Source organism: Euprymna scolopes, chromosome 5 (assembly GCF_053919585.1).
Source record: "Euprymna scolopes isolate OS-2025 chromosome 5, ASM5391958v1, whole genome shotgun sequence".
NCBI classification, from domain to species: Eukaryota; Metazoa; Mollusca; class Cephalopoda; order Sepiida; family Sepiolidae; genus Euprymna; species Euprymna scolopes.
In genome coordinates, this window is record NC_136486.1 from 11440890 (window position 1) to 11467552 (window position 26663).

General features: G+C 31.4%; 1 protein-coding gene across 2 annotated transcripts in view; it reads right to left on the bottom strand.

The window, feature by feature from the left end:
• The window catches only part of LOC145276706 (QRFP-like peptide receptor), a 983229-nt gene that overhangs the window by 508923 nt on the left and 447643 nt on the right, over positions 1 to 26663 (bottom strand). For both annotated transcript variants that reach the window (XM_080127903.1, XM_080127904.1), the window contains one exon: positions 24445 to 25538. In XM_080127903.1, the coding sequence (XP_079984029.1) occupies positions 24445 to 24949 (505 nt within the window). In that variant the 5' untranslated portion in view covers positions 24950 to 25538. The remainder of the gene's footprint in view (positions 1 to 24444; positions 25539 to 26663) is intronic.

Genomic DNA, 26663 nt, shown 5'->3' on the forward strand with positions numbered 1-26663 from the left:
CTGTCATATAATGTCGTTGTATACAATCCTAAAACCAGCAAATCTTTAGCGTTGCTATATGTATAAATTTTCTAACATATTTCTTTCCCCTAAAGAGAAGAATTTTTCATTCTTTGAAACTCCACGAAATCAGGAGTTATTAATCGTCTTTCTTATAGTCGAATATATATATATATATATATATATATATATATATATATATATATATATATATATATATATATATATGTATAAGTCGATCTTTTATTGTCACGAGAGATATAGTGGTATACCAAAATAAACGATAAACTTTTTTTGTGTTTGTTTTTAATTCTACAGCTTGTAGACCTTGGTATAAGTTTTGATAGGGCTTTAAAGCTGAATGCAATTTTTACGACATCATTTGTTTTTTAGATTTTAACATGAAAGTATAGAATAGTTAACCTGTTAAGAATGGGGTTCTTACTAGTAACATTTACATTGTTAACATGGCAGCTATTCTGTACTGATATGTAACAATTTAATCAACAATATATATATACATACACACACACATATATGTATATATATATATATATATATATATATATATATATATATATATATATATATGGTAATTTATGACAATTTATGGAAATTAAGCTATATAGATATTTATATACTTTATCCCCTTAGGAAATACTCAGGTTGAAAGGGATGGAATTTGTGTAATCGTTTTTGTTGTATATATATATATATATATATATATATATATATATATATATATATATATATATATAAACGTAATGTTTAGTCTAGCTAATTATCTATTTATTCATTGTTATTCCCTCCCACGCCTTAATGTTTTCATTAAGGCTTTTCTATGTGAAAGTACACTAGGGGACCACCCGAAGACGGTCAATGTGCACTGGTTGTCCTACCTGCAAAAAGGTGTTTTTTCCCGAAAGCCGTTCTTAACATGAGGAGGTTTTAAAATCAACTTCTTAAACGTAAGTTTCGGGTTATCCCACAGTGCACTTTCACCCTTTTCTCAAACAAAATGTCGCTAACTTTTTTCCATCCTCTTTTTTGTTCTGTTTCATAAGGGTGACACACTTTTGTGAATGAGTCGAAATAATAACACCGATCCCAGAACGCATAACTGCCGACTATTAGATTCATGGCTAGAGATAACTGCTAGCCTGGCTACACTGAACAACTGTGATACAGCGAAACACTGTCTGTGATTGACTATATATATATATATATATATATATATATATATATATACATGTGTGTGTGTATGTGTGTGTGCGCTCGCGCGTAATATTTTTCTTTTTATTTTTCTCTATTAAGCGTTGCTCGGAACCGAAAACTGAAATGTTCGAAAGGGTGTATAACGCCCTTGTGTATACGCTTAGTTTCCACATAACTGGTCATACGTATCTGCCATTAGTTATCATAGCTATGCACACCTGCGTCTAATTACCACTGACAGGTACGCTGTCTGAGGTGGCTATCTTTATCTGGGATCTATTCAAGAGCATCGCTTCACTTCGACACGATTAATAATATCTTTCTAAACACTATGCCGCAGGCCGGTCAGATAAACAATGTTAGTGTCCAGATAATAATCGGTTTTCGCATACGAGAACAAAATAAGAACTGTCGCCATTTTGAAATTTAAATAAAAGAACTTTCTGTGTGGAAAACGTTTTTTAGTTCCGTCTTCGCATGAAAAAAAAACGTCTTTCTAAGTCGGTCCGTCATACTTAGGTTTTAAAGTAGCATTTTCTGTATGTCTGCCAAGCTAAGGTTTAAAATAGCATTTCCTTTGGTATTTCATATTAAGGTTTTTAATAACATTTTTAATAACATTTTCTTTGGTCTGTCATACTTAGATATTGAATAGATTTTTTTTTGGTCTGTCATACTTCAGTTCCAAAAACATTTCGTTTTGGTCAATCATACTTAATTTTGACTAGCAATTTTTAAATCTTTCATACTTTGGTTTCAAATAGCATTTTGTTTGGTTTCTCTTACTCATGTTAAAAATAGAATTTCCTCCGATCTGTTATACTAAGATTTAACATAGCTTTTTGTTTTCGGTAATTCTTAGGTTTCAAATAGCATTTCCTTTGGTCTGTCATACTTAGGTTCTAAATAGAATTTTCTTAAGTCATACTTAGCTTAAAAATATTTTTTTTTATCTGTAATGCTTAGGATGTAAAACTAATTCTCTTTGGTCTGTCATACTTAGATATTAAAGGTTTTAAATAGAATTTATTGTCTGTCATTCTTACGTTTTAAATAGCATTTATTTTCATTCATTTTTTTTTTGTCACTCATACTTAGGTTTTAAGTAGCATTTTCGTATGTTTATCATACTTACTTTGTAAATATCATCTTTTTGGTCAATTATACTTAGGTTTAAAATAGAATTTTTGGTTTTTCATACTTTGGTTTAAAATATCATTTTCTTTGGTCTGTTATAGTTTGGTTTTAAATAGCATTTCTGTTTGTTTTTATACTAAGATTTCTAATAGCATTTATTTTGGTCTATATAACTAGGATTTTAAATAGAATTTGCTTTTGGTCTGGTATCCTTTTGTTTTTGGTCTGTCCTACTAAGGTTTTAAAAAGAAGTTTTAAGAAGAACATTGTAAATAGAATTTATTTTGGTCTGTCGTAGTAAGGTTTTAAAATTTCTTTTCGTCCGGTATACTTATTTTTAAAATTTTCTTTGTCTCAGATTTTCAATAGTATTATTTTTAGTCTGTCATTTTTTGGTTTTAAATAGCATTGCTTTTTGTTCTGGCATACATGATGTTAAAAAAACATTTTCTTTATATCTTATGTTTTTAAATTGAATTTTTTGGTCTGTATTACTTAGTTCCAAATAGAATTTACATTGTTCTGTCATACTTAAGTTTTAAATAGCATTTGTTTAGGTTTATCATAGTAAGGCTCTAAATAGTATTTGTTTTGGTATTATATATTTAGGTTTTAAAATAACATCTATTTTAGTCTGTCATACTTCCTTTTAAAGTAACTTGTTTTTCTCTCGGTCATACTTAGGTTTTAATTTGCATTTCCTTTGGTCTTTTATATTTAGAGTTTTAATAGCATCTATTTTAATCTGTCTTATCTAGGTTTTAAATAGGAATTCTTTTTTCGTCTGTCTTACTCAGGTTTAAAATAGCATTTTGGTTGTCTGTTATACTTACGTTTTAACTAGCATTTTCGTTGATCTGTCATACGTAGGTTTTAAATAGCATTACTTTTGATCTTTCATACTTAGGGTTTTAAACAAATAACATTTAGTGTGTCATGCTAAAGTATAGAATGAGATATCTTTTGGTCTGTCATATATAAGTTTTAGTAGTATTTCTTTGTGTCTGTCATACTTTGTTAAAGAATATCATTTTCTTTTGGTCTGTCATACTTCGCTTTTAAATAGCATTCCCTTTGCTCTGTTATAATAAGGTTTTTAAATAGTATTTTCTGTTTGTTTGTAATTCTCTCGGTTTAAAACAGCCTGTCATACTTAGATTTTAAGCAGATTTTTTTATCTAACATACTTCGGTTAGCTTTTCAATAAAATTATTTTCGATTCGTCATACTGAAGTTTTTAAAAAAATGTTTGGTTCTCTGTCGTACATAGGTTCTAATAAGCATTTTTTACGTTGTCATACTTAGGTTCTAAAAAGCATTTCTTAAGTTCTGTCATACTTAGGTTCTAAAAAGCATTTCTTAAGTTCTGTCATACTTAGGTTCTAAAAAGAATTTCTAAAGTTCTGTCATACTTAGGTTCTAAAAAGAATTTCTTAAGTTCTGTCATACTTAGGTTCTAAAAATAATTTCTTAAGTTCTGTCATACTTAGGTTCCAAAAAGAATTTCTTAAGTTCTGTCATACTTAGGTTCTAATAAGCATTTTTTACGTTGTCATACTTAGGTTCTAAAAAGCATTTCTTAAGTTCTGTCATAATTAGGTTCTAAAAGCATTTCTTAAGTTCTGTCATACTTAGGTTCTAAAAAGCATTACTTAAGTATTGTTATACTAAGGTTCTAAAAAGAATTTCTTAAGTTCTGTAATATTTAGGTTCTATAAAGCATTTTTTAAGTTCTGTCATACTTAGGTTCTAAAAGCATTTCTTAAGTTCTGTCATATTTAGGTTCTAAAAATCATTTCTTATGTTCTGTCATACTTAGGTTCTAAAAAGAATTTCGTAAGTTCTCTCATAATTAGGTTCTAAAAAGCATTTGTTAAGTTCTGTCATACTTAGGTTCTAAAAAGAATTTCTTAAGTTTTGTCATACTCAGGTTCTAAAAAGAATTTCTTAAGTTCTGTCATACTTAGGTTCTAAAAGCATTTCTTAAGTTCTGTCATACTTAGGTTCTAAAAAGAATTTCTAAAGTTCTGTCATACTTAGATTCTAAAAATAATTTCTTAAGTTCTGTCATACTTAGGTTCTAATAAGCATTTTTTACGTTGTCATACTTAGGTTCTAAAAAGAATTTAAGTTCTGTCATAATAAGGTTCTAAAAGCATTTCTTAAGTTCTGTCATACTTAGGTTCTAAATAGAATTTCTTAAGCTCTGTCATACTTAGCTTCTAAAAAGCATTACTTAAGTTTTGTCATACTCAGGTTCTAAAAAGAATTTCTTTAGTTCTGTAATATTTAGGTTCTAATAAGCATTTTTTAAGTTCTGTCATACTTAGGTTCTAAAAGCATTTCTTAAGTTCTGTCTTAATTAGGTTCAAAAAAGCATTTCTTAAGTTCGTTCATACTTAGGTTCTAGAACGAATTTCTTAAGTTCTGTAATATTTAGGTTCTAATAAGCATTTCTCAAGTTCTGTCATACTTAGGTTCTAAAAAGCATTTCTTAAGTTCTGTCATAATTAGGTTCTAAAAGCATTTCTTAAGCTCTGTCATAATTAGGTTCTAAAAAGCATTTCTTAAGTGCTGTCATACTTAGGTCTAAAAGCATTTATAAATTTTTTATTCAAATTTATTTTTATTACATTTTCACCCAAACAAGGTAAGTGTACACTTTGGTGTAGGGGGCTACTATCAGGGGCAGGAAGTACTGGGGTACCATATAGAGATTTGAGCTGCAAGATGTTGGTTCACGTTACATTTGAACTTCTGCATGTCAGTACAGTTGGGGAATGAGGAAACAGGAACCTGGGATGGAATTCCAGAGTCTAGCGGTTCTGGCGAAGAAACTACTGGAGTAAAAGGATCTTTTACATCTAGGGATCTCTACTGTGTGGGGGTGGGATTTAGCTGCCTGTCAAGTTTGCGGAGGGTGTCTACGGCGTGGGGGTACACGTGTCTGCAGTTCGCCAGAGCATTCACCATTAAAATACTTGTAGAAAAGGCAGAGGGATGCAACGTTTCGTCGATGGGACAGAGGCTGAAGTCTAGATGCCAATTCAGGGCCTATCAGATTGGCGGCTCTCTTTTAAACCTTGTCAAGGAGCAAGAGACTTGTAGCAGATGCACCAGCCCAAATGTAACAGCAATACTCCACACATGGGCGAATGGTGGACTTATAGAGGTACAAGATACTTTCGGGTGTTAGTAGTTTTCTAGCACGGTAGAGAGAGGCTACCTTCTTCGCAGCGGCCCTGGCAATGCTTTCAAGTTCTGTCATACTGAGGTTCTAAAAAGAATTTCTTAAGTTCTGTCATACTTCGGTTCTAAAAGAATTTCTTAAGTTCTGTCATACTTGGGTTCTAAAAAGCATTTCTTAAGTTCTGTTATACTTGGGTTCTAAGATGAATTTCTTCAGTTCTGTCATATTTAGACTCTTAAAAGAATTTCTTAAGTTCTGTCATACTTAGGTTTTAAAAAAATTCCTCCATTTCTGTCATATTTAGGTTTTAAAAAGCATTTCTATTGGTCTGTTATTTTTAGGTTTTAAATGGCATTCATTTAAGTTCGTCATCTTTAAGTTTAAAAACGCATTTCTTTTGTTCTATTATCCTTAGGTTTTAAACAGAAGTTCCTATGATCGTTCATACTTAAGTTCTAAATAGAATTTCCTTTAATTTGACATACTTAGCTTGATTATAGCATATTTTTATCTGTCATCCTTGGGTTTTAAATATATTTTTTTGTCTGTAATAATTCGGTTTTAAATAACATTTTCTTTGGTCTATGATACGTAGGTTTCAAATAGAACTTTTATTTGGACTGTCATACTTTGGTTTTAAATCCATCTTTTTGGTCTGGTCTACTTAGGTTTTAGATAGTATTTACTTTGGTCTGTCATGCTTAGCTTAATTATTTTGGGGTCTGTCGATTTTAAGAGGATTTACTTTTGTCTGCCATACTTACATTTTAAATAGCATTATGTTTGTTCTGTCATATTTAGGTTTAAAGTAGCATTTTTTTGTCTGTCATAGTGTTTTTCTTTTAGAATTTCTTTTGGTCTGTCATACTTTTAGTCTGTCATATTACAGTTTTTGATAGCATATCTTTGGTCTGTAATATATAGGCTTTAAACAGAATTCCTTTTGGAATGTATTTACTTTGGTTCGAAATAGCATTTTTGGTCTGTTATACTTAAGTTTAAAATAGCATTCTCTTTGGTCTGTCATACTTAGGTAGTATTAGAATTTTTTTGGCCTGTCATACTAAGATTTGAAATTTCATTTTTTTTTGGCATGGCATACTCGGTTTAAAATATAAGTTTCTTTTGGTCTGTCATACTTAGGTTTTGAATAGCAAGTTTTTGGTCTGTCGTACTTAGATTTGAAATAGCAATTTTCTTAGTTTATCCCACTTTGGTTTTTAATTTCATTTCCGTTAATTTGTTTTACTTAGCTAAAGCATAGAATTTTCTTCGGTCTGCCATTCTTTTGTTTTAAAAAGAATATTTTTTGGTCAGTAATACTTCGGTTTTAAATAGCATTTTCTTTGGCCTGGTATACTCAAGTTTTAAATAGCATTTCCTTGGTTTGGTTTTAAATAATATTTTTATTTGGTCTGACATATTTGCTTTAAAATAGCATTTTTTGGTCTGTCATACTAAGGTTTTAAATAGTATTTATTTTGGTCCGTCGCACTTAAGTTTTGAATAGAAATCCCTTCGGTCTGTCATACTTAGGTTTTAAACAGCATTTATTTTGGTCTGTCATACTAAGGCTTAAAATAGCATATTCTTCTGATCTGTAATACTTACGTTTTTATAGGATTTCTTTTTGTCTGTCATATTTAGGTTTTTGATAGCATAAATTTTTGTCTAGCATGCTTAGGTTTTAAATAAAATTAATTTTAGTCTGTCATACTAAAATTTTTAATAGCATATCTTTTGGTCTGTAATATATAAGTTATAAATAGCATTTTTTGTATGGCATACTTCAGTTTATAATTGCATTCTCCTTGGTATATCATACTTAGGTTATAAATAAAATTATCTGTTTGCTTTCGTATTAGGTTTAAAAATAGAATTTTCTTTAGTTGTTAATACTTAGGTTTTAATAGCATTCTCTTGAGTCTGTCATACATAGTTTTAAATAGAATTTCCTTTGGTCTGTCATAGTAAGGTTTTAAATGGCATTCTCTTTTTTCTGTCATAGTTAGTTTTAGAATAGAATTTCATTTTGTCTGTCATACTTAGATTATTACTTGACTTTTTGTTTTGGTCTGGCATACTCAGTTTAAAATAATATTTTCTTTTTGTCTTTCATACTTAGGTTTTTAATAGCAATTTTTTAATCTGTAATTCGTAGGCTTTTAATAGCAATTTTTTTGGTCCGTCACCCTTAGGTTTTACATAGCATTTTTTCGTCCGTAATACTTAGATTTTAAATAGAATTTTTCATACTTGGGTTTAAATAGCATCCTCATTTGGTCTGTTCGCAAAATTTAGTAGATGAAAAATATTTAACGGTAAATATATCCAGATATTAATAAATAAGTATTAATAATATAACACACAGTAAATAAAAATATTTGTTTGAAAAAATAAACTTTCATAACCATGAAATATGAAGAATAAGATATGTTAATATAATACACTAATTACATATAACAAGGAGAAAAGATGGCGAAAAATGGATAAATGATTATAAATATACATCCAATATTAGACAGCAAAGAATATACAAACTGTAAAAATAATTAGAATGGTTTAGCAAAATAGAAAAACATAAAAAAAATAAAATATAGATTCAGTCAACTGAAAGTCAATTTAAGTAGAACACAAGGTAAATAGGATTTTGAGATATCGAGTTTACAAAAATTTCTTCCTTAATAAAAATAGAAAGAAAGAATAACTTCACTTCTAATAATCAAAATTTAAGAACTTGCCAAACACAACGTAAATAAAGATGATATAAGAAATTATAATTTAAATATAATTCAAATAATAAATCATATTATAATTAGTGACGATGCTTAAAACGTGTGAAAGTAATTTAAATTTAACAATCAAATAATTTTCCGAGAAATGTACAAAAAACATAAACAAAATTAAGTTTCGTATTTAAGGCAAAATGAACGAATCAATATAAGTTAAAATAAGTTCAGCACTACCATAATATTCGAAACCGAGAAGGAACGACAGAGTGTGTTGATTAATGAACCATGTAAGTTGCCCCAAATGGTGTTTTTGTAATAGTTGAAGGTAAACATATGATGAGTACGTGACTAAATATGCAGCAATAACAAAATTTTGCAGACTTGTTAGTTGCAACATGAAACAATATTGCAATGGAAATCTTTTGAAAAGTAATAAATGACTAAATGAGACAAGTTGATATTTGGAACTTGGATTATTATACTACTCTCTCTCTCTCTCTCTCTCTTTATCTCTCTCTCGCTCTCTCTTAATCTATATACACATATATAAACACACATACACGCACACACATATATGGGGGAGAGTTAAAAGTATAATATCGATTCTTTAAAAGGAGACTTATCGGGATAATGTATATATATATATATATATATATATATATATATATATGACATTTTCCAGCACATGTCCAGAAACAAATTAGTGAGCCCTGCTAACTATCAATTGGAGGTTTGATTCATTGGTTGAGAATTTTCGATCATTATATATGAATCCCTCTCGACAGAAATATCTCCGACAAACCCGACAAGAAGCAAAACCCCACCCCTACACACATCTGAGATCCCTAGATGTAAGAAAGCCTTGTACTCTAATAGTTTCTTCCCTAGAACTGCTAGACTTTGGAATTCCCTTCCAGTTTCCTGATTCCCCGACTGTACTAGCATGCATAAGTTCAAGTGTAATGTGAACAGACATCTTGCAGCCCATTCCCTATAATTCATATTCCTGATAGTAACTACATCAACGTGGCACTGTGCCTTGTTTGGAGTGAAAATGTATTAAAGTACATATACGGGACTACTAGAAACAATAGAAACATTCGAATGGAACGAAGTTAAACGGGATCGATGTTTTTCTGATTTTCTGTATCACACACACACACACACACACACACACACACACACACACACACACACACACACACACACACACACACACACACACACACACACACATATATATATATATAATATAACGATCCACATAAAATATATTTTCTGTATCGATTTTCAGTATCGATTTTCAATAATGCTTAATAGATGAGTAAAGCATGTTAATAAGTTATAGAAAATATATATGACTATTGGCCTGCACAGTATTTTGAGCTAAAAGCTAAAAACCTGACATTTCCCTACGGGAATGAACGGCGGAAGATGCTCTGGAGCTTAGTTGCCATATATATTTTAATAACACACACACACATATGTACGTATTATAAAACCCTGTATATATATTCTCTACTTATAAAACTTAAATCGTTTAGGTTGGGCGTTGAAACCATCAATCCAGTTTTAGTTCACTATGAGCATGGGTAAAAAAAATCTGGTCCCGGTTTGCGATGCGCATGCATAAATAAAAACAAAAAAATAAAAAAACAGTCACTGCCTTTTTTTTTACATCGGCATTTTACAAATCGTTCTTTTCCGTATTTCAGTTTTTTCCTCACGTTTCCTTATACTACCTTTTTATAAACTGTAATATAAACAAAACAATATAAAACCAAAGATGATAATAAACGTTCTTAGCGCCCGAAATGATTATTCTATTTATATTACAAGTTGGAATCATTTCACCCCCCCCCAAAAAAAACAACAAAAAGCAAATATGTATTTCTAATGTAAAAGAAAACAACAAAAAAGAACTACTTGGTCAATTTACATGTTTAAAAATATTTTCTGTATCCAAGTGTTGCGTGATTAAACTATCGGTAGAAGTTAGAACTTGATAAGAAATTGTACATTTTTCGTATCCCAAACCCCCCAAACAAAACCATGAAGCCCTTTTTTTGTTTTTTAATTGCCCATTTACTGCTTTTGTTATTTTATTTATTTTCAAATAGATTTGTACATAAATAATAAAACCGAAATATTTTTATAAATTGATTTGTGTTGTAAATAAATCAAATCGTTCCGTTTAAATTTTTTACTTTTGTTTCATTTCAAATAAAAACAAACACGGTTAATTTATGGGTATTTTACGAAATCTTTTTCCTTACATCTGTATATATTTTTTTCAAACAAAACGATATAAAACCAATGATAATAAAACGTTGTACGTTGTTAGCCTCCCAAATTTGTAAAACAATTATCTTAAGTGCAAGCTGGAACTTTTTTCAAATATGTTTTTCTAATGCAAAATACAAAAATAAAAAAAATTGATCAATTTACATATTTAACAAAATATTTGGTATTTTTTACGGCTTAATCCAGCGTAGTCCTAAAACGAAATCAAACTACTATTTTTCTTTTGCTAATACGTTTCAACGGCCTTTGAAGATAATACAAAAGAAGGGATTTTTAAATGTAAAAAAATTATATTTTAGAGGGGGGATCACTTTTCTATATAAATTTAACGTATATTGACCACTTCTTTCCTACAAAGCGGTAAACGAAAATGTAATCGTTAGCATTTTTTCAAGTTTGGTTGCGGAGGGGGGATAGAGGGAAAGCGATGGGGGGGTATAAGATCCAAACATTTCAAAAATACTTAAAAGCACTTCAAAACGTGTACGTGTGTGTGTGGGGGGACCTTTCATTAATTTATTTTTAATGATTTGATTTGAAAAGGTCTCACCGGTAAATATTACTTAATCCAGTAAATTATTTTTTAAAAGCTATTTTTGATATTTTTAAGGCTGTTGACCCACGCAAATACAAAAAACTAAGGCGGACCTGCAAAACACACACTCCCCTTGTATTTTTTTCTTTTCGTCTTTTTCCAATTTTTTTCAACGGATTACACCCCTCTTATATAAAAAAATTTGAATTTAATTTAAGGGCAATTATGTTAAAACTGTTATTATCATATGCATTCCGTATTGTTTTCACTGGTCGCCATGTTTGTTTTCGCGTCCGCGTGTATTCAAGTTTTACATTAATTCAATATTCTCCTTCGCACATTTACATATTAATTCTGTATACTCACTATTCCATAGCTAGTTATAAAATATACTGACCCAACGGGTCACGGGTAGTCTAATATTATTATAAAACTCTGTAGATCTTGCTTGCTTTCTTCCTTTCTTGCTTGTTTGCATCTTGTGTTCGACGATCGCGTGATTCCCTTCTATGAAAACGAGATGACGAGTGAATTTATATATATATATATATATATATATATATATATATATATATATATATATATACATGTATATATATACACACACGCACACACACACACACACATATATATATAAATATATATATACATATATATAAACAGTACAAATATTCAAATGGTGCGAGTCAAAAAAGTTATACAATATCGATTCATACAATTTTACGTTGTTTTATTACCTAGTTCATAAAATATTACTCGATTTGTGGACTCAATTTGAAAAACAAGTTATTAAATCAAGTTTTATACAACATTTTTCATGCGTTTTTTTTACCCTCGAATAAATTTCGAGCAATTTTCATTCATTTGAACATCAATAACAAAAATAAGAAAAGAAGATCATACACCCTTTTTTTTTTAAATATCCGACATGATATGCCGCAAGTAAATAACAATAGAACATGAAAGAGAGGTTGAAGAGTATAAAAATTGTTACAGAATAAATGAGAAATATTGGAATTAAGTTTAAACTTATAAGAAAAACAATGAATGTCACGAATAATCTCAATGAATTAATATTTGTTTATTTGACATTGTGTCCTGAATGATAGATTTGTATATACACATAAGTAAGGGTCATTGTTTTCCAGAGGTTAAGTAACCAATGAAGTTTAACAAGGTTTATACAAGAGTGCTGAATACCAAAGTATATATATATATATATATATATATATATATATATATATATATATATATATATATATATATACATATATATAAAGATATGTAATAAAAATAATAAGTATACATATATATTATCTCAATTGTTAAATCATTTCTATCTGATAGGTTCATAAGAGTAGTCATTGACGGGCAGAAATCAGAAGCTCTCGGTATTAATGATGGGGTCCCTAAGGGGTCCATCTGAGGACCAACTCTCTTCCTGATCTACATTAATGATCTTCCAAATCACATCTTTACATCATTCGTAGACATTTATGCAGACGACACTACAATCTATGGTAGCACATCAAAGACCGTAAACGACCAAGTTTTTTTCTGATTCTCTCTCCTCTGATCTTGAGCATGTGGTACAACGGGGAAAGAGGTGGCATCTAAAACCAAACTTCTATCTTTACATTATCAACGCTTTGATACCTGGCATCAATTGAAATGAATGGCCCTCGTCCTGAGGAGGCTTTATGTTTTGACACGCTTCTGGGCTTGACCTTTACTCCTGATCTGAAATGGAACACATATATCAAATCCGTTGCCAAGGCGCTGGGAGAATGGTAGGATTCTTCTACCGCTCCAGTAGATATCTCACGCCTGATGCAATCCTCTACCTATACAAAAGCCAAGTATGGCCAATGATGGAGTACTGTTGCCACATCTGGGCTGGACCTGCTAGAAGCAGCTTATCCTGCATTGGCAGAGTTCAAAACAAATATCGTAGTTTAGTAGGGTATGTCTATTTCTCTTCCCTGCAACCTCTTTCCAACAGAAGAGACGTTGCGATCCTGTCTCTGCTTTATCGTTATTTTCATGGCAGGTGGTCGTCTGAGCTTCGCCAAACTTTCACGAAAAACACTCGACTAGCCAGAACCACTATCAATAGTTTTTCACACTCTTTATCTGTGCCAAACCTAAATGCAGATTCCATGAGCGGAGCTTCTTCCTTAGAACTGCACGCCTGTTTAATTCACTTCCGTTGACCTGCTTTCCAGCTGATTGCAATGTGATTGTCTCCAAGACCAATGAAAGCAAGTTCTTGATAAACCGTTCCTTATATAATCCAATCTACAAAAATTCCACTACCTTGGTTTACTACGCTATAATCACATTGACTAATGTATACCCATTAACCCTAATCCTCGAGTGGCATCCAGGCCTTGATAAGTGGTGATTTCTGTGTAATATATATATATATATATATATATATACCTTACTTTGGAGTGATTGCGCCAACTAAAAAAATGCTCTTTATATGCATGGTTTCCCAAAGAGCAATTTTAGCTAGTTGGCGTAATTACTCCATACCTGGCGTAATTATCTCAAAATACGATATATATATATATATATATATATATATATATATATATATATATATATATATATGACAGAAACGAATGAACACATATAGCACTAGATTATTTCAATAAACATAATATGTATAGAACAAAAAAAAATGGTCACAAATTTAACAACAAATACTTGGTTAACATTCCGTTTGCTGTTTTTAATGCTAGAGCCCTTCTAGGCATGACATTGATAAGTTGACGAATATCATACTGAGGAATATCTTGTTATGTCTTAAGCAATAATGCTAAAAGTTTGGGCATAGAAAAGAGCTGTTCTAGGACTGATACCAGCTTGTGTTTCAATGTCAGAGGCATTGAACCGAGGATCTTCTTTAACATTTCTTTTCACAAGCCGCAAGGTTCTTTGTAGAGGACTCGGTGCGTCTATTATTTATTAAGACTACCTTCATGTAAACATTCATATAGATCTGAGGTTCGTTTTGTTTATAGCATACTTCAATGTTGTTAGATGCAATTTAATGAGCTACATGTAAATATAAATGAGAATATATCAATCTTAGGAAAATATTTATCTTAGTGTCTATGCTTTTCTGTCATGTCTCTCTCTCTCTTTCTCTCTCTCTCTCTCTCTCTCTATATATATATATATATATACGAGCAAACAGTTAATAAAACATGTTAAAAACACTTTGAAATGAGTTAAAAATATTTAATCTGAAAAGGAAACACTAGATAATTATCTATCTTATCTAAGGTTTCCTTTTCAGATTAAATATGTTTTTAACTCATTTCAGATTAAATATGTTTTTAACTCATTTCAGATTAAATATGTTTTTAACTCAATTCAGATTAAATATGTTTTTAACTCATTTCAGATTAAATATGTTTTTAACTCATTTCAGATTAAATATGTTTTTAACTCATTTCAGATTAAATATGTTTTTAACTCATTTCAGATTAAATATGTTTTTAACTCATTTCAGATTAAATATGTTTTTAACTCATTTCAGATTAAATATGTTTTTAACTCATTTCAGATTAAATATGTTTTTAACTCATTTCAAAGTGTTTTTAACATGTTTTATTAACTGTTTGCTCGTATTATAAGCTCTATTTCCTATTTGGTTTTATCGAGCTTTTACATCTGGCTGAGATAGCTTTATAAATGTTAATTCTTTAATGTTTATAATATACTTTAATTTTACCATCTTGGATCATTTTGGTCAATTTAATTGTAATTTATATATATATATATATATATATATATATATATATATATATATATATATATATATAATAGCAAAGTCTTATAATTGAATTGAAAATTAATTCAAACTTTCCAAAAGACATTAAAAACCACTTAAATGTTTACAGATGTTTTAATTATCCGACAAGGAGTACAAATAAACTTTAAATACCTTATTTCACGGAGTTTCGAAAATTACCATTTTTCTGATCAGAGAAAAGAGGTTTGCAAAATATACAATAAATTTTGCAGGTTAATGCATTAAAAGAAACTACAAATATGACTTGAATCATATTTGCATAAAAACGTTTTTAACATTAACAGTAAGTGAAAGTTTATGCAGATAAATACTGATTATGAAAACAGAAACAAGGGGAAAATAAAAAGGATATGGTAAATATCCATTGAAAAAGTAGGTAAAATCCAGGTAGAAATAGGATAAATCCAAATAAGTCCATTGATTATCGATAAGAACAGGAAACAAAATGATAAATGTCCTGCGTGAATTAATGTTTCCAGAAAATCATCAGATGGTGGAGAAGTAAATTTAAACTTAAAAAAAGCTTTTAAAAAATATGACGGAGAAAATATTGAAATAGGAAATAGCAAATGGAAAACGTGAAAGGAAGACTCAAGGAATATCAATAAAGATTGAAATTGAAATTTAGAAAGAGAGAGTAAGAAAAAGAAAGGACAAATTTAAAAGAAAAAGAATAAAAGAGAAGATGAAGAAAACAGAAGAATAATGAGCGAAAAAAAAGAGGAGAGAAAGAAAAAAAGCAGATGGGAAACCAACGTTGTCAATCTATTTTTAGAACAGATAAACATAGGGCAGATGAGATCATTGCGACCCAAACAGAAAGATAATTATATGGAAATAATAATTCAAATTTATATATTTAAAACTGAGAGGGAAGTAAAACTAGTAGAGAGATTTACAGATCATAAGTTATAGTTAAATAATTTAATGTGTAATTGCCCGCATACACATATATCCACATACAAATGTATAAATGCATACACACACATATACAAAATAAAAATATAGGATAAGAGGTGAGACTAAAAAGACACAACTCATTCACAACCAAAGGGCAAACACACATATGTCTAAAATAATAATACGTATGATATCACCTGGAGATTGATTACATTCAAACCTAAGAGACATCCCCTCTGCTTGCAGAGAGAAGGCTTCTTGAAGCGAACGTGAATAGTCTACAAGATCTTTAGGTGATAGGTCGAATAAGCATGATTAAGAATAGTAAATGAGTATAAAGTCCGTGGCACGTACCAGGTTTTTAAGCAACTGTTCAGCTATAGAAGACCCGGTGTGTTAATAAGAACCTCTATGAGTAGGTAAGTCTCAATTTCTGATTTTGCTAGGTACGTCCTGTTGGACTCTACTATCAAGTCTTAATAATGTCCGACCTACGTAGTTAGCACTGCAACTACATTTAAATTTATAAATTACGTTATTATTATGGTGGGGAGGTAGGTAAAACGTCTTTGCGACAGGATAGCATTAACAGTTTCGTAAAGAACATAACACGTACATTTGAAGAAAAATAGCATCTTTCCACTGTTGAGTTGACTTGGTTCTCAACTTTCTCACTTACTGATTCCAACCACGATAAACGGATATAAATCGGACATTTAGTCACCGTATTGATTTTTCTTTGGGAAAAATCAGTTATTTTCCTTTTGATGACTGACCTAATCACATCGATGGGGTACCCATTATTGGATAAAGTATCAGTATATAATTTACAGTTTCAATTCACGAGTTTTATTACATGTCGCAAAGTTCCATGTGGCTACTTTTGATCATAAATATGTGGACACTAAATAGAATTGAGATAAGCTTTTATTTTGGAATTTAAAAACTTTTCTGGCCATTCGTAAGCGAAGAAATTAGATGCAAAAGTCAAAAAGGCATTTTTTCAATTAATTCATTGACGCAATTCAATCACCTTATCTTTTTGTGCGCATATCAAGAATGGATCAATTTAGCTCGCTTCATAGTTTTGTATCCATTTCGTTTCAAGTTTCTTCTAATCGTAAAGATGGACAAACTGATATCGAACACTTCATTAATCTCTTTTGACAGTTTGACACACATTTTTTCGGGGACCGTTTTCTATTCTTCAACAAACACTTCTTCAGATTCTTCGTGACGGGGAAGATATCAACTTCAAATAATAAACATAGGCATGAAGATCCACTGTTACCCGGGATTAAATAAGGAAACCATCGTCATTTTGTACAATAATCACAGTTTTGGAGGGGACGTATGAAACGGCAATTAGGTACAAATAAATTTGAACATTGTTTAAAATTTCAATGGATGTATTATTTTTACAACGAGCGTTTCCTTCGAATCATTGCCGCTTCAAGTTTATATAACTAGTTTTTTGTATTTTTATAATTTTAAGATACAAATAAAATAAATTAAAACATCGTATTTTCTTTATTGCAATCTCAATCATACTCCGCTTGATGAGAATAAAGTATAGCCAGAAAATCTAATTAATAAACATACTTATATAACTATATATACACCTTCTTTCAGTATTGTCGATATACAATACGGAAGAAAGAAAATAACGGAAAATTGCGCTAAAGGCGTAAAAAAATGCGGAAGAATAAAAGAAAAAGAACAATAAAAAGAAACAGACAAGCAGAATAAAAAGGGAGGCTTAAAAAGTTGCCAAACGACAGACAGAAAGGAAGTATATGTGTATAATAGCAGGCTAACCGGCGTTTCCCAGTCGTAAAAAACGCATAAATATTATATTTTAATTCACGTAGATTTCTTATTATTATAGAGTTGATTATCTTTTTTTTTTTTTTTACATTTTCAGCCCAAACAAGACACTCTACCACTTTGATGTACGGGGGGCTACTATAAGGGACATAAGTTGCAGGGGTACTATGTAGGGAGTTTAGCAGAAAGTTGTCTGTTCACTTGCATTTTGCATGTCAGTACAGTTGGGGAAGTAGGAAACTGGAAGAGAATTCCAAAGTCCTGCAGTTTTGAGGAGGAAGCTATTATAGTAGAGGGCTTTCTTACAGCTAGTATTCTCAACTTTGTAGGGGTGGGACTTCGCTGCTTGCTGGGTTTGTCGCGGATATTTTCGTCGAGGGGGCACAAGGGCTTGTAGTTTGTCAGTAAAACAGGCAAAGGGTTGCAACATTTCGTCGATGCGGCAGGGACTGAAGCTTAGATGACAGTTTGGGACCTATTAGGTTGGCGACTCTTTTTTGGACCCTGTCCAGGAGCGAGAGACTAGTAGCAGATGCATCAGCCCAAATGTGACAGCAGTACTCCATACATGACGAATGGTGGCTTTGTACAGGTACAGGATACTTTCAGGCGTAAGTAATTTTTTAGCACGGTATAGAGAGTCCACCTTCTTTGCAGTAGCCTTAATCTCGATGTATTTATGTTTCTTGTGAACGTTAAGCCAAGGAGCTTGAATGAAGCGCTTTCAGGTGAAGTATCTCTAGCAATAGCTATTGGTGGTTGGTAATGTTTCATATTGATTATTATTCAATATTTCAATATGTACTAATGATTTGCAAAGTTATAAAAGAAGCATGACTTAGATACCACGCTAGAATCGATCCCAGTATTTTTAGTATTCATTCTAGCTTCGTTACCGTCTGAGCCACCGATAGGTAGACACAAAAGGTTAAAAATAAATTTTGAGCTTTGAATATTTAATTAGACGCACGTAAAAAGTAACAGAAAGAGTTATGTTGTATCTGACAACCTTGCAAAGATCAGTTATTTTGTTTTCGATTTTGACTCTTCAGCAACAACTTTTGCCGACCAAATCGAAAGTGTTACAGGTCCAGCATCAATTAACACGAGAATTAAGGGAAATTAAACACCTATAAATGCCAGTGCACACTTGCTTAATTTGCATATGTGCTTAGACGATTGCTACTGCAAATATTTTGTTAGTAAGCTATTAAACTGCTGCTGATGATTTTCTCACAAGCCTGGCATACGCGCTATGTCGCACACACACGTATATACAGGGTGGTCGCTAGAAAAGCGGGGAATTTGAGCTCGTCAATTTTATTTTGTTAAAATTTTATTGCGTCTGATTTATTTGTTTCTTCAATCTTGAGTTTCAAATTTAGGGATGACGACAGACTTTTAAAGGCATAGGATTATTCTTTTCAAAAATGAAAAACCGATTTGGGGACAGACAAAATATCTAACTGTGTTATCAATTTTTTTAACGATTACGAAGCATCAGTTTGATAATATTGTAACAGACTTGAAGCAAAAATGTCTTGAAGCAGATGTTACTTGTCAAAAAGGAACAAGTAAAAAAAAACAGAGAAAACAAATTCCTCGCTTTTGTAAAAATATATTACCATTTGACAAATTTCCCGCTTTTCTAGTAACCACCCATATATATATATATATATATATATATATATATATATATATATATATATATATATATACATATACATATAAAGCTGAATGTCTGTGTGTGTGTGTCTTGTCACGAATAGGCTCCTATATGGTTGACGATTTAAAAAAACTGATTACATATAATGGTAGAAGATGTATTGAGACGCAGGAATGGGTATGTTTGATCTGGCAGAACAATGGTTCATTAAAATTGTGGGGTCTGCGTTCGCGCCTGGTCCACAAAGTATGGAAATAAAAAATTTGAAAATAAAAAAAAAACATTTACAAGTGTTTTTGATATAGATGTACATAAGAATACTTTGATAAGTATGTTTTATCTTAAATAGAGATGGTATAATAAACTTATGGGGTCTGCGTTCGCGCCTGGCCTCCATAGAATGGAAATAGGCACAAACTTTAATAAAGACTTTTCATATCTATCTACCTAAGTATACTTTGATAATCATATTTCAGTTTGAAGAAATATGGTATGATAAAATTATGGGGTGTTCGTTCGCGCCTGACCTCCATAGAATGGAATATGTCACAAAGTTTAACAAGGTTTTTAATATAGATCCACAAAATATTGTGAAAAGTATTTCAGTGTGAACAGGTATGATATAATAAATTATGGGGTTTATGTATTTTATTTTTACTTTCACCATATTTTGCTTTAGTTTTGATACCCCCCGAATTCGAAGCTATCTCTTTACAACCCTTCCTTTTAATAATCTATCATACTTCATAAATCAGAGTCCATTTTCTGTAGGCTGTTTTTGAACCCAGTCAACGACGAGTATTTTTGCTAGTATATATATATATATATATATATATATATATATATATATATATATTAATATTTAATATTTAATAAAAGGATTAATAATTGTGAATCATAAATTTCGTTTCATAAGGAAAAACAAAGAATATCAAGTGATTTTATTTGTTTTTCCTTTTGAAACGAATTCATAATTCACAGTTATTAATCTTCTACTAAATATTAATATAGCTCTAGGACACATACACCTATTGAGCTTATTATATATCTTTAGTACTGTGGGCACTGTTCTTTAAAAGTATTATTACATTTATTAATGCATTAAAATAAACTCTGCTCTTTAGAACCCAGGTCCAAATGCTGACAAGACTAAAGTAACTACAAGAAACCTTCTCTACCAGCAATAGCAATGGCCAAAGACTCTTTATCTGAAAGTACATCTTTTAAACTCCTCGGTCTAACGTTCACAGGAAACATGAGTTGAAAAAATCACATAGAGAGCATTGCCAGGACCGCTGCGAAAAAGGTAGGTTCGATCTACCGTGATAGAAAGCTACTAACGCCCGAAAGTATCCTGTACCCCCATATTAGCTCATGTATGGAGTATTGTTATCATATTTGGACTGGTGTATCTGCTACTAGTCTCTCACACCTATACTCGGTTCAAAAGAGAGTCGCCAACATGATAGGTCCTGAACTGTCATCTAAGCTTCAGTCTCTGTTCGATCAACGAAATGTAGCATTCCTCTGCCTGTTCTACAAGTACTTTAACGCTGAATGCTCCGACGTACTGCAAGAACTTGTACCCTCTCGACGTAAATACCCCCGACAAACCCGACAAGCAGCTAAATCCCACCCCTTCACGATAGAGATCCCTAGGTGTAAGAGAGTCTTCTACTCCAGAAGTTTCTTCCCCAGAACCGCTAGACTTTGAAATTCCCTTCCGAGTGGAAGAGTGACCTCATTCACTCTTCCACTCTTTCATCTCAAAATAGCAAACATTTCTGTAAAAGTCTGAGGACGCTACAGACGGCAAAAAAAAACGGCCATGTAGCCGAAACAATAATGTAACTTAACAGAAAGATACGGTAATAAAAAATAAAACGCATATTTGCTCTAAAACAGTATTGAGCACTTTCTTCAGTTTTTATTAATTACCATCTCCACTGTATATATATATATATATATATATATACATATATATATATACATATATATATATATATATATATATATATATATATATATATATATATATATATATATAACCTCTAATAGGTGATGTGACATGTTCGTTGCTAGAGTTATATATATGTTTACATTGAGTCAGAGAAAAAAGAGTGCAGAATTATTTGCACCATCTGAGAACAAAGATGAACGTTTGAAAAATGCTGGGGTTTGTTGGACCCAATTGAGCTGAAAAAGGTAATTGGGGGCTGAGAAACCGGTGACGTCAACACTTTTTCTCAATCCATTTTGATTGGCTGATATTTTTTCACTTATGAGAATGCTTTTCGATCAATCAATGTCAGTTATATAAACTTTACCAAACTTTTGTAATCTGTTCGTTTGCATAGAAATTATGATGGATGGTTTCAAAGAAAATGCAGATGGTCTCCCGTTCGCCTCTCTCTCTCTCTCTCTGTCTGTCTGTCTCTCTCTCTCGCAGATACACACACATACATAGATCCATATATTTGATATACACACATGTAAAAGTTATATGCATAAAAACACGAACACACACATATATGTTATCCACACATGCACACACACAGATATACACACACACACACACACACACACACACACACACATATATATATAATATCAAGTAAGATGATTGATAATTTTTAATTAAAATTAAGTATTAAAAATCGGTTTCATAAGGAAGAACAAACAAAATCAATAAATTGTACGATCGTTTCGGAAACGATGTTTTTATTGTGATAGACATTGAGTCTTGGACAATAATTTTATCATATAGTTTTTTAAACAAAGTTTCCTCATCAGCAAAAATATTGGGTGTTTTTCTTTTTTAAAGACACCAGAAATAAACCTAGCATTTTTTTAGTAAGGCAGATGTATCTGGAAAATATTTAAAATATGATATATTACTTTTTTGATGTTGATAAACAAAGTAAGATAAAATAAAACTAAAATAAGATAAAATCTGGTTGAAGGGTAAGGTTAAAAGAGTCTAAATTTGAAATATTTTTAACAAAAATATAAATACTTTTTAATGGTTCGCCTTCTACAAGTCGTACGTATCATCGTCAATGCGTTCATTTGGATGGTAAATGTAGTTTATGAATGCTTAAAAATGTTGATATACAAACTTTCAAAGGAGACGCCAATGGAACAATGTTAACAGTTAAAGTCGTTAGTGACGTTAAATTTAAAATGAATTGATTAACTCTTACACAAATTCACGGATTATTATGAAGTTTTGGAGACATAAGGATTCGTAATGTGGGCGATACTAATCTAATTTAGTTTCATGCAAAAAGACTAAAAATGGCACAGCACTACGTGTACATTTAGATATATTCAACATTTGTCACCAATTAATAAATATTCCTCAAATTAAAACTTATTTCACGCATTTTAAAGGATTAGGCATCATAATATGGGTTCAACATTCTATTTGAGAATTGAAATACTTCAAGTTTACAAATATTTTAGTCAATAATCTTTTTTTCCGCATCAGCAAGATTCCATGAATTTCAATTTTTCTTTTAGACACATTTAGCATAAGACTTAAATTTTAGTCATTTTCATGTAACAGCCTTTGATGAAATTTGGAATAAGTACTTTAGGCATAAGGTTTAGTATAATTATGATAATTATGTCTTCATGTTAATATTAGTAAGGAGACATATGTTTGTTCAAAGAAATAAGTTCACCCATTGTAGAGCAGGTATTCTACTAGTGTAGTTGAGGATGGGACAACCTACCGGATGCCAGACATCTAACCGCTATCTAACACATTCTAGTCGAGAGTTATTTTTTTTTTTAATCCTAGCCTCCCTTCAAGTACAATTGTTTGTGTCTGTATTTCACTTGGTTCATCAGGTATATTAGTCAGGTAGTTTTCGAAATTATTTTCACTAGCAAAAATAACCGCGCTTCGCGCGGGACTTTGCTGTACCCGCTTCGTTGGTACCCGTACATAGCGTACAGCAAAGTCCCGACCTTAATCTTGGACCTTGACCTTGAAAATTAGTATGCACCATCCCTATGCAGAGACCATCATCATGTCAGGTTTGGTCATAATCGTTTCAGTCATGGTGGTTGTAGGAGTGTATATATACATGGGCTATGACCTTAACTTTTGACCTTGGAAAATGGTGTGCACCATCCCTAGGTGGGGTCCAGTGGTGTAGGCTGTACGAGAGTATATATATGATCTTGACATTGAAAAATGGTGTGCATCATCGCTAGGTGGGGAACGATTATCATGCCAGGTTTGATCATGATCGGTCCAGTGGTGTGGGCTGTAAGAGAGTTGTCCACACAGACACATATACACACGAACGCTACTATTTTATGCATATAGCTGATTCCGATTGTTCTTTTAATTGATATTATAGAACTGTGGAAATCTAAAATTTTGATTTCTACTGATGTTACACATGAGTTCAGGTTATTTCATTATCTTTTCCCTCTCATCTCTGTTTATCGAGCATAATTGGAGACACTATCTTCTACTAAAGTTGCCTCTTTCTTTTGATTGTTCCATATCACTATATCAGGTTTAATGGCTTCGTTTTCTATGTATGTCGCTGCAGAAATTGTATAGTCATTGTGGATGGTGTATGACTTATTTCTAAGCGTATTATATATATATATATATATATATATATATATGCATATATATATGTGCATATATATATGCATATATATGCGTATATACATGCGTATATATATATATATATGCATATATATGCATATATATATACGAAAATTAAAACTGTAAGTTGAACTTTACAATCAAAATTTATTGTTCGACTGAATACTCCAAAAACAATTTATAAAGTCTTTATTCGGCGGAATTTCAAAGAATGTTATTCTTATTATTCTTCTCATTAGAGGGCATAAAGAAATCATCAAATTAAATATATATATATATATATATATATGTGTGTGTGTGTGTGTGTGCGTGTGTATATGTATATGTGTATGTATAATATATATATATATATGTATATATATATATATATATATATTATCCGAGTAGTTAGCTATATAAACAATTAGAAGCTGAATACATCAGAAATACAAAAAAAAAAAAAAAAAAATAGGTGAAAATAATCAAGTAAAATGACTTACCTTGTGCGAAACTGTTGAATCTACAGAAAAAGGCACCTAAAACCCAATCCTCATTTAGGCTTGATACCAAATGTACCCAGGAACAGGAGAGCGTCACTAACAGATCGGAAGCTGCTAAGTTGACAATGTAATAATTGGTGGTGGTTCGCATCCGGCTGTTTGTGAAAACGACGGTGATTACCAGACAGTTGCCTGTTGTTGCCAGGACAATGACCAGAACATAAATGAAGATCTTGAGTAGAATTTCCCACACCGGATACTGTTTCAGCTCCCTCGGGTAAGGGATTTCCCCGAGGTAATATTCACCATAATCGGTGCTTCCGTTTAACACCTCCGTGATGGTCACCGCCATGGAAAGCTGCAAGTTTGCAAGTTCAGTGGATCCCCCGCCATCTGTGAAATTATTGCCTATTTTGCTAGCAGTCGTCATAGAAACGTTGTAGATAGTGGCGTTTAAAGAAGGTAGAATGCTTGGTATGGTGACGCCAGGTGCAACCGAAACCATTTTTGTATGAATGGGTATGATTGTCGCTTCGTAATTGCGACAGGGAAAATAATAGAAACGGATAAGCGATCGATAATTTTAAGATTAATTGTTAATTCGTATATATTTATTATTTCAGATGATCTTTTGTATCTGATTGAATTTGTTTGCTTTTCTTAACTAAATGTCTTTTTAATTCTTTATTTTCTTTACCTTTTTCTCAATTTTCTTTTGTTCTTTATTTTTACGTTTTTAAAACAAATGAAGTTTTTGATCTTTTAGTTTTCTTTGCCTTTTTTTCTTTTCCTTTTTATTCATGCGTTATTTTTTGACTTTTATTTATTTTTTTGAAATATTTAGTTATTATTTTAAGTTTATTTTTTTACGTCTTTCTTGGTTCAATTGTCTTGACGAAAGAATCGTCCTTCTTAGCTCTGTAATTCTTGGCGGAAGTGCTGTAAAAATGCTTACTTAGTCACACAAATGGTTTCCACAGTCATAATGCAACTAAAGAGAACGTAGAGCGGTTTTTGAAAGATAACGAAAACGAACGTAAAACTTTACGGTGTAGAAACCATTTGATGGATTACATTTGCCATTTGTTTCCGGGCTGCAAAATAAAAAAGAAAAGAAATATAGACAGATGCGTTATTATTAGAATGACATACTGATACAGGGAGTGGAAACAATTTTCAGTCATGCAAAAAAAAAAAAAAGTAAACCATTTAAAAGTCTGAAAAAATATACTTGTGATGTGAAGGATAAGTAAAGAAAAACATAAAAAAACATTTCGAATCTATTTTTCGTCCTCATCGTATCCTCATCTTATCCTCATCCTCATAGTTTTTATTGTTTCATCACATTTCGGTCAGCTATTCTTCTGGCCTTCGTCAGGTGATTAACCGTGATATATATAGAAATGCTGAGTCTCTTAACTGTATCCTCAGTAATTACAGCTTTCGACAGTTTGTCTTACCATGTTTTGACAAACTGATCCTCTGGCCGGCTTTGGGTAGAATTGAAACCTCTATCTTCAGAACCGTATAGATTTAAGGCCTCTATTCACTGCGCCACACGCCCTGAACAAAAATAATTATAAATTTCAAAGGATTCCAATAAATAAAAATAATAACATATATCTTCGATCTCGCTCGTGGAATATTGTGTCACTTTCAGACATGATAGAAGACTCCTATCGCTATTGGGACTTGTACACAACTGACCAATTATTCTGCCCCGCCCCCCCAAAAAAAACAAACAAAAAACAAAACAGTTTTTATCAAACTGAAATGGAATTATATGCGTCTTTTCTACGGCGATAATTATATCTTTCCACCGTGTATGAATACTAAAAATATAAAAATGTGTGAATAAGTATATGAGAGAGAGAGAGAGATAGGGCGAGAGAGAGAGAGAGAGAGAGAGAGTAATAAGTAGGTAGTAACAAATAGTAATATATATATATATATATATATATATATATATATATATATATATAAGATAGGGGTTAATAAGATAGGCACAATTGTCAGCAAAAATATTATGAGCATTAGGAAAGTACTAATATCGACCAATTATGTGATCTGCGTTTGGGTACTTATGAGATGGTTCGTTGGCATCAGATACTTTTGTATGAAATTTGTGGGATACTGACATATTTACGACCAAGACGATCGCCAAGTTTGTCTCATAAATAGCGGTTGTCATCATAATTCATTTAACTATTCGAAATCTA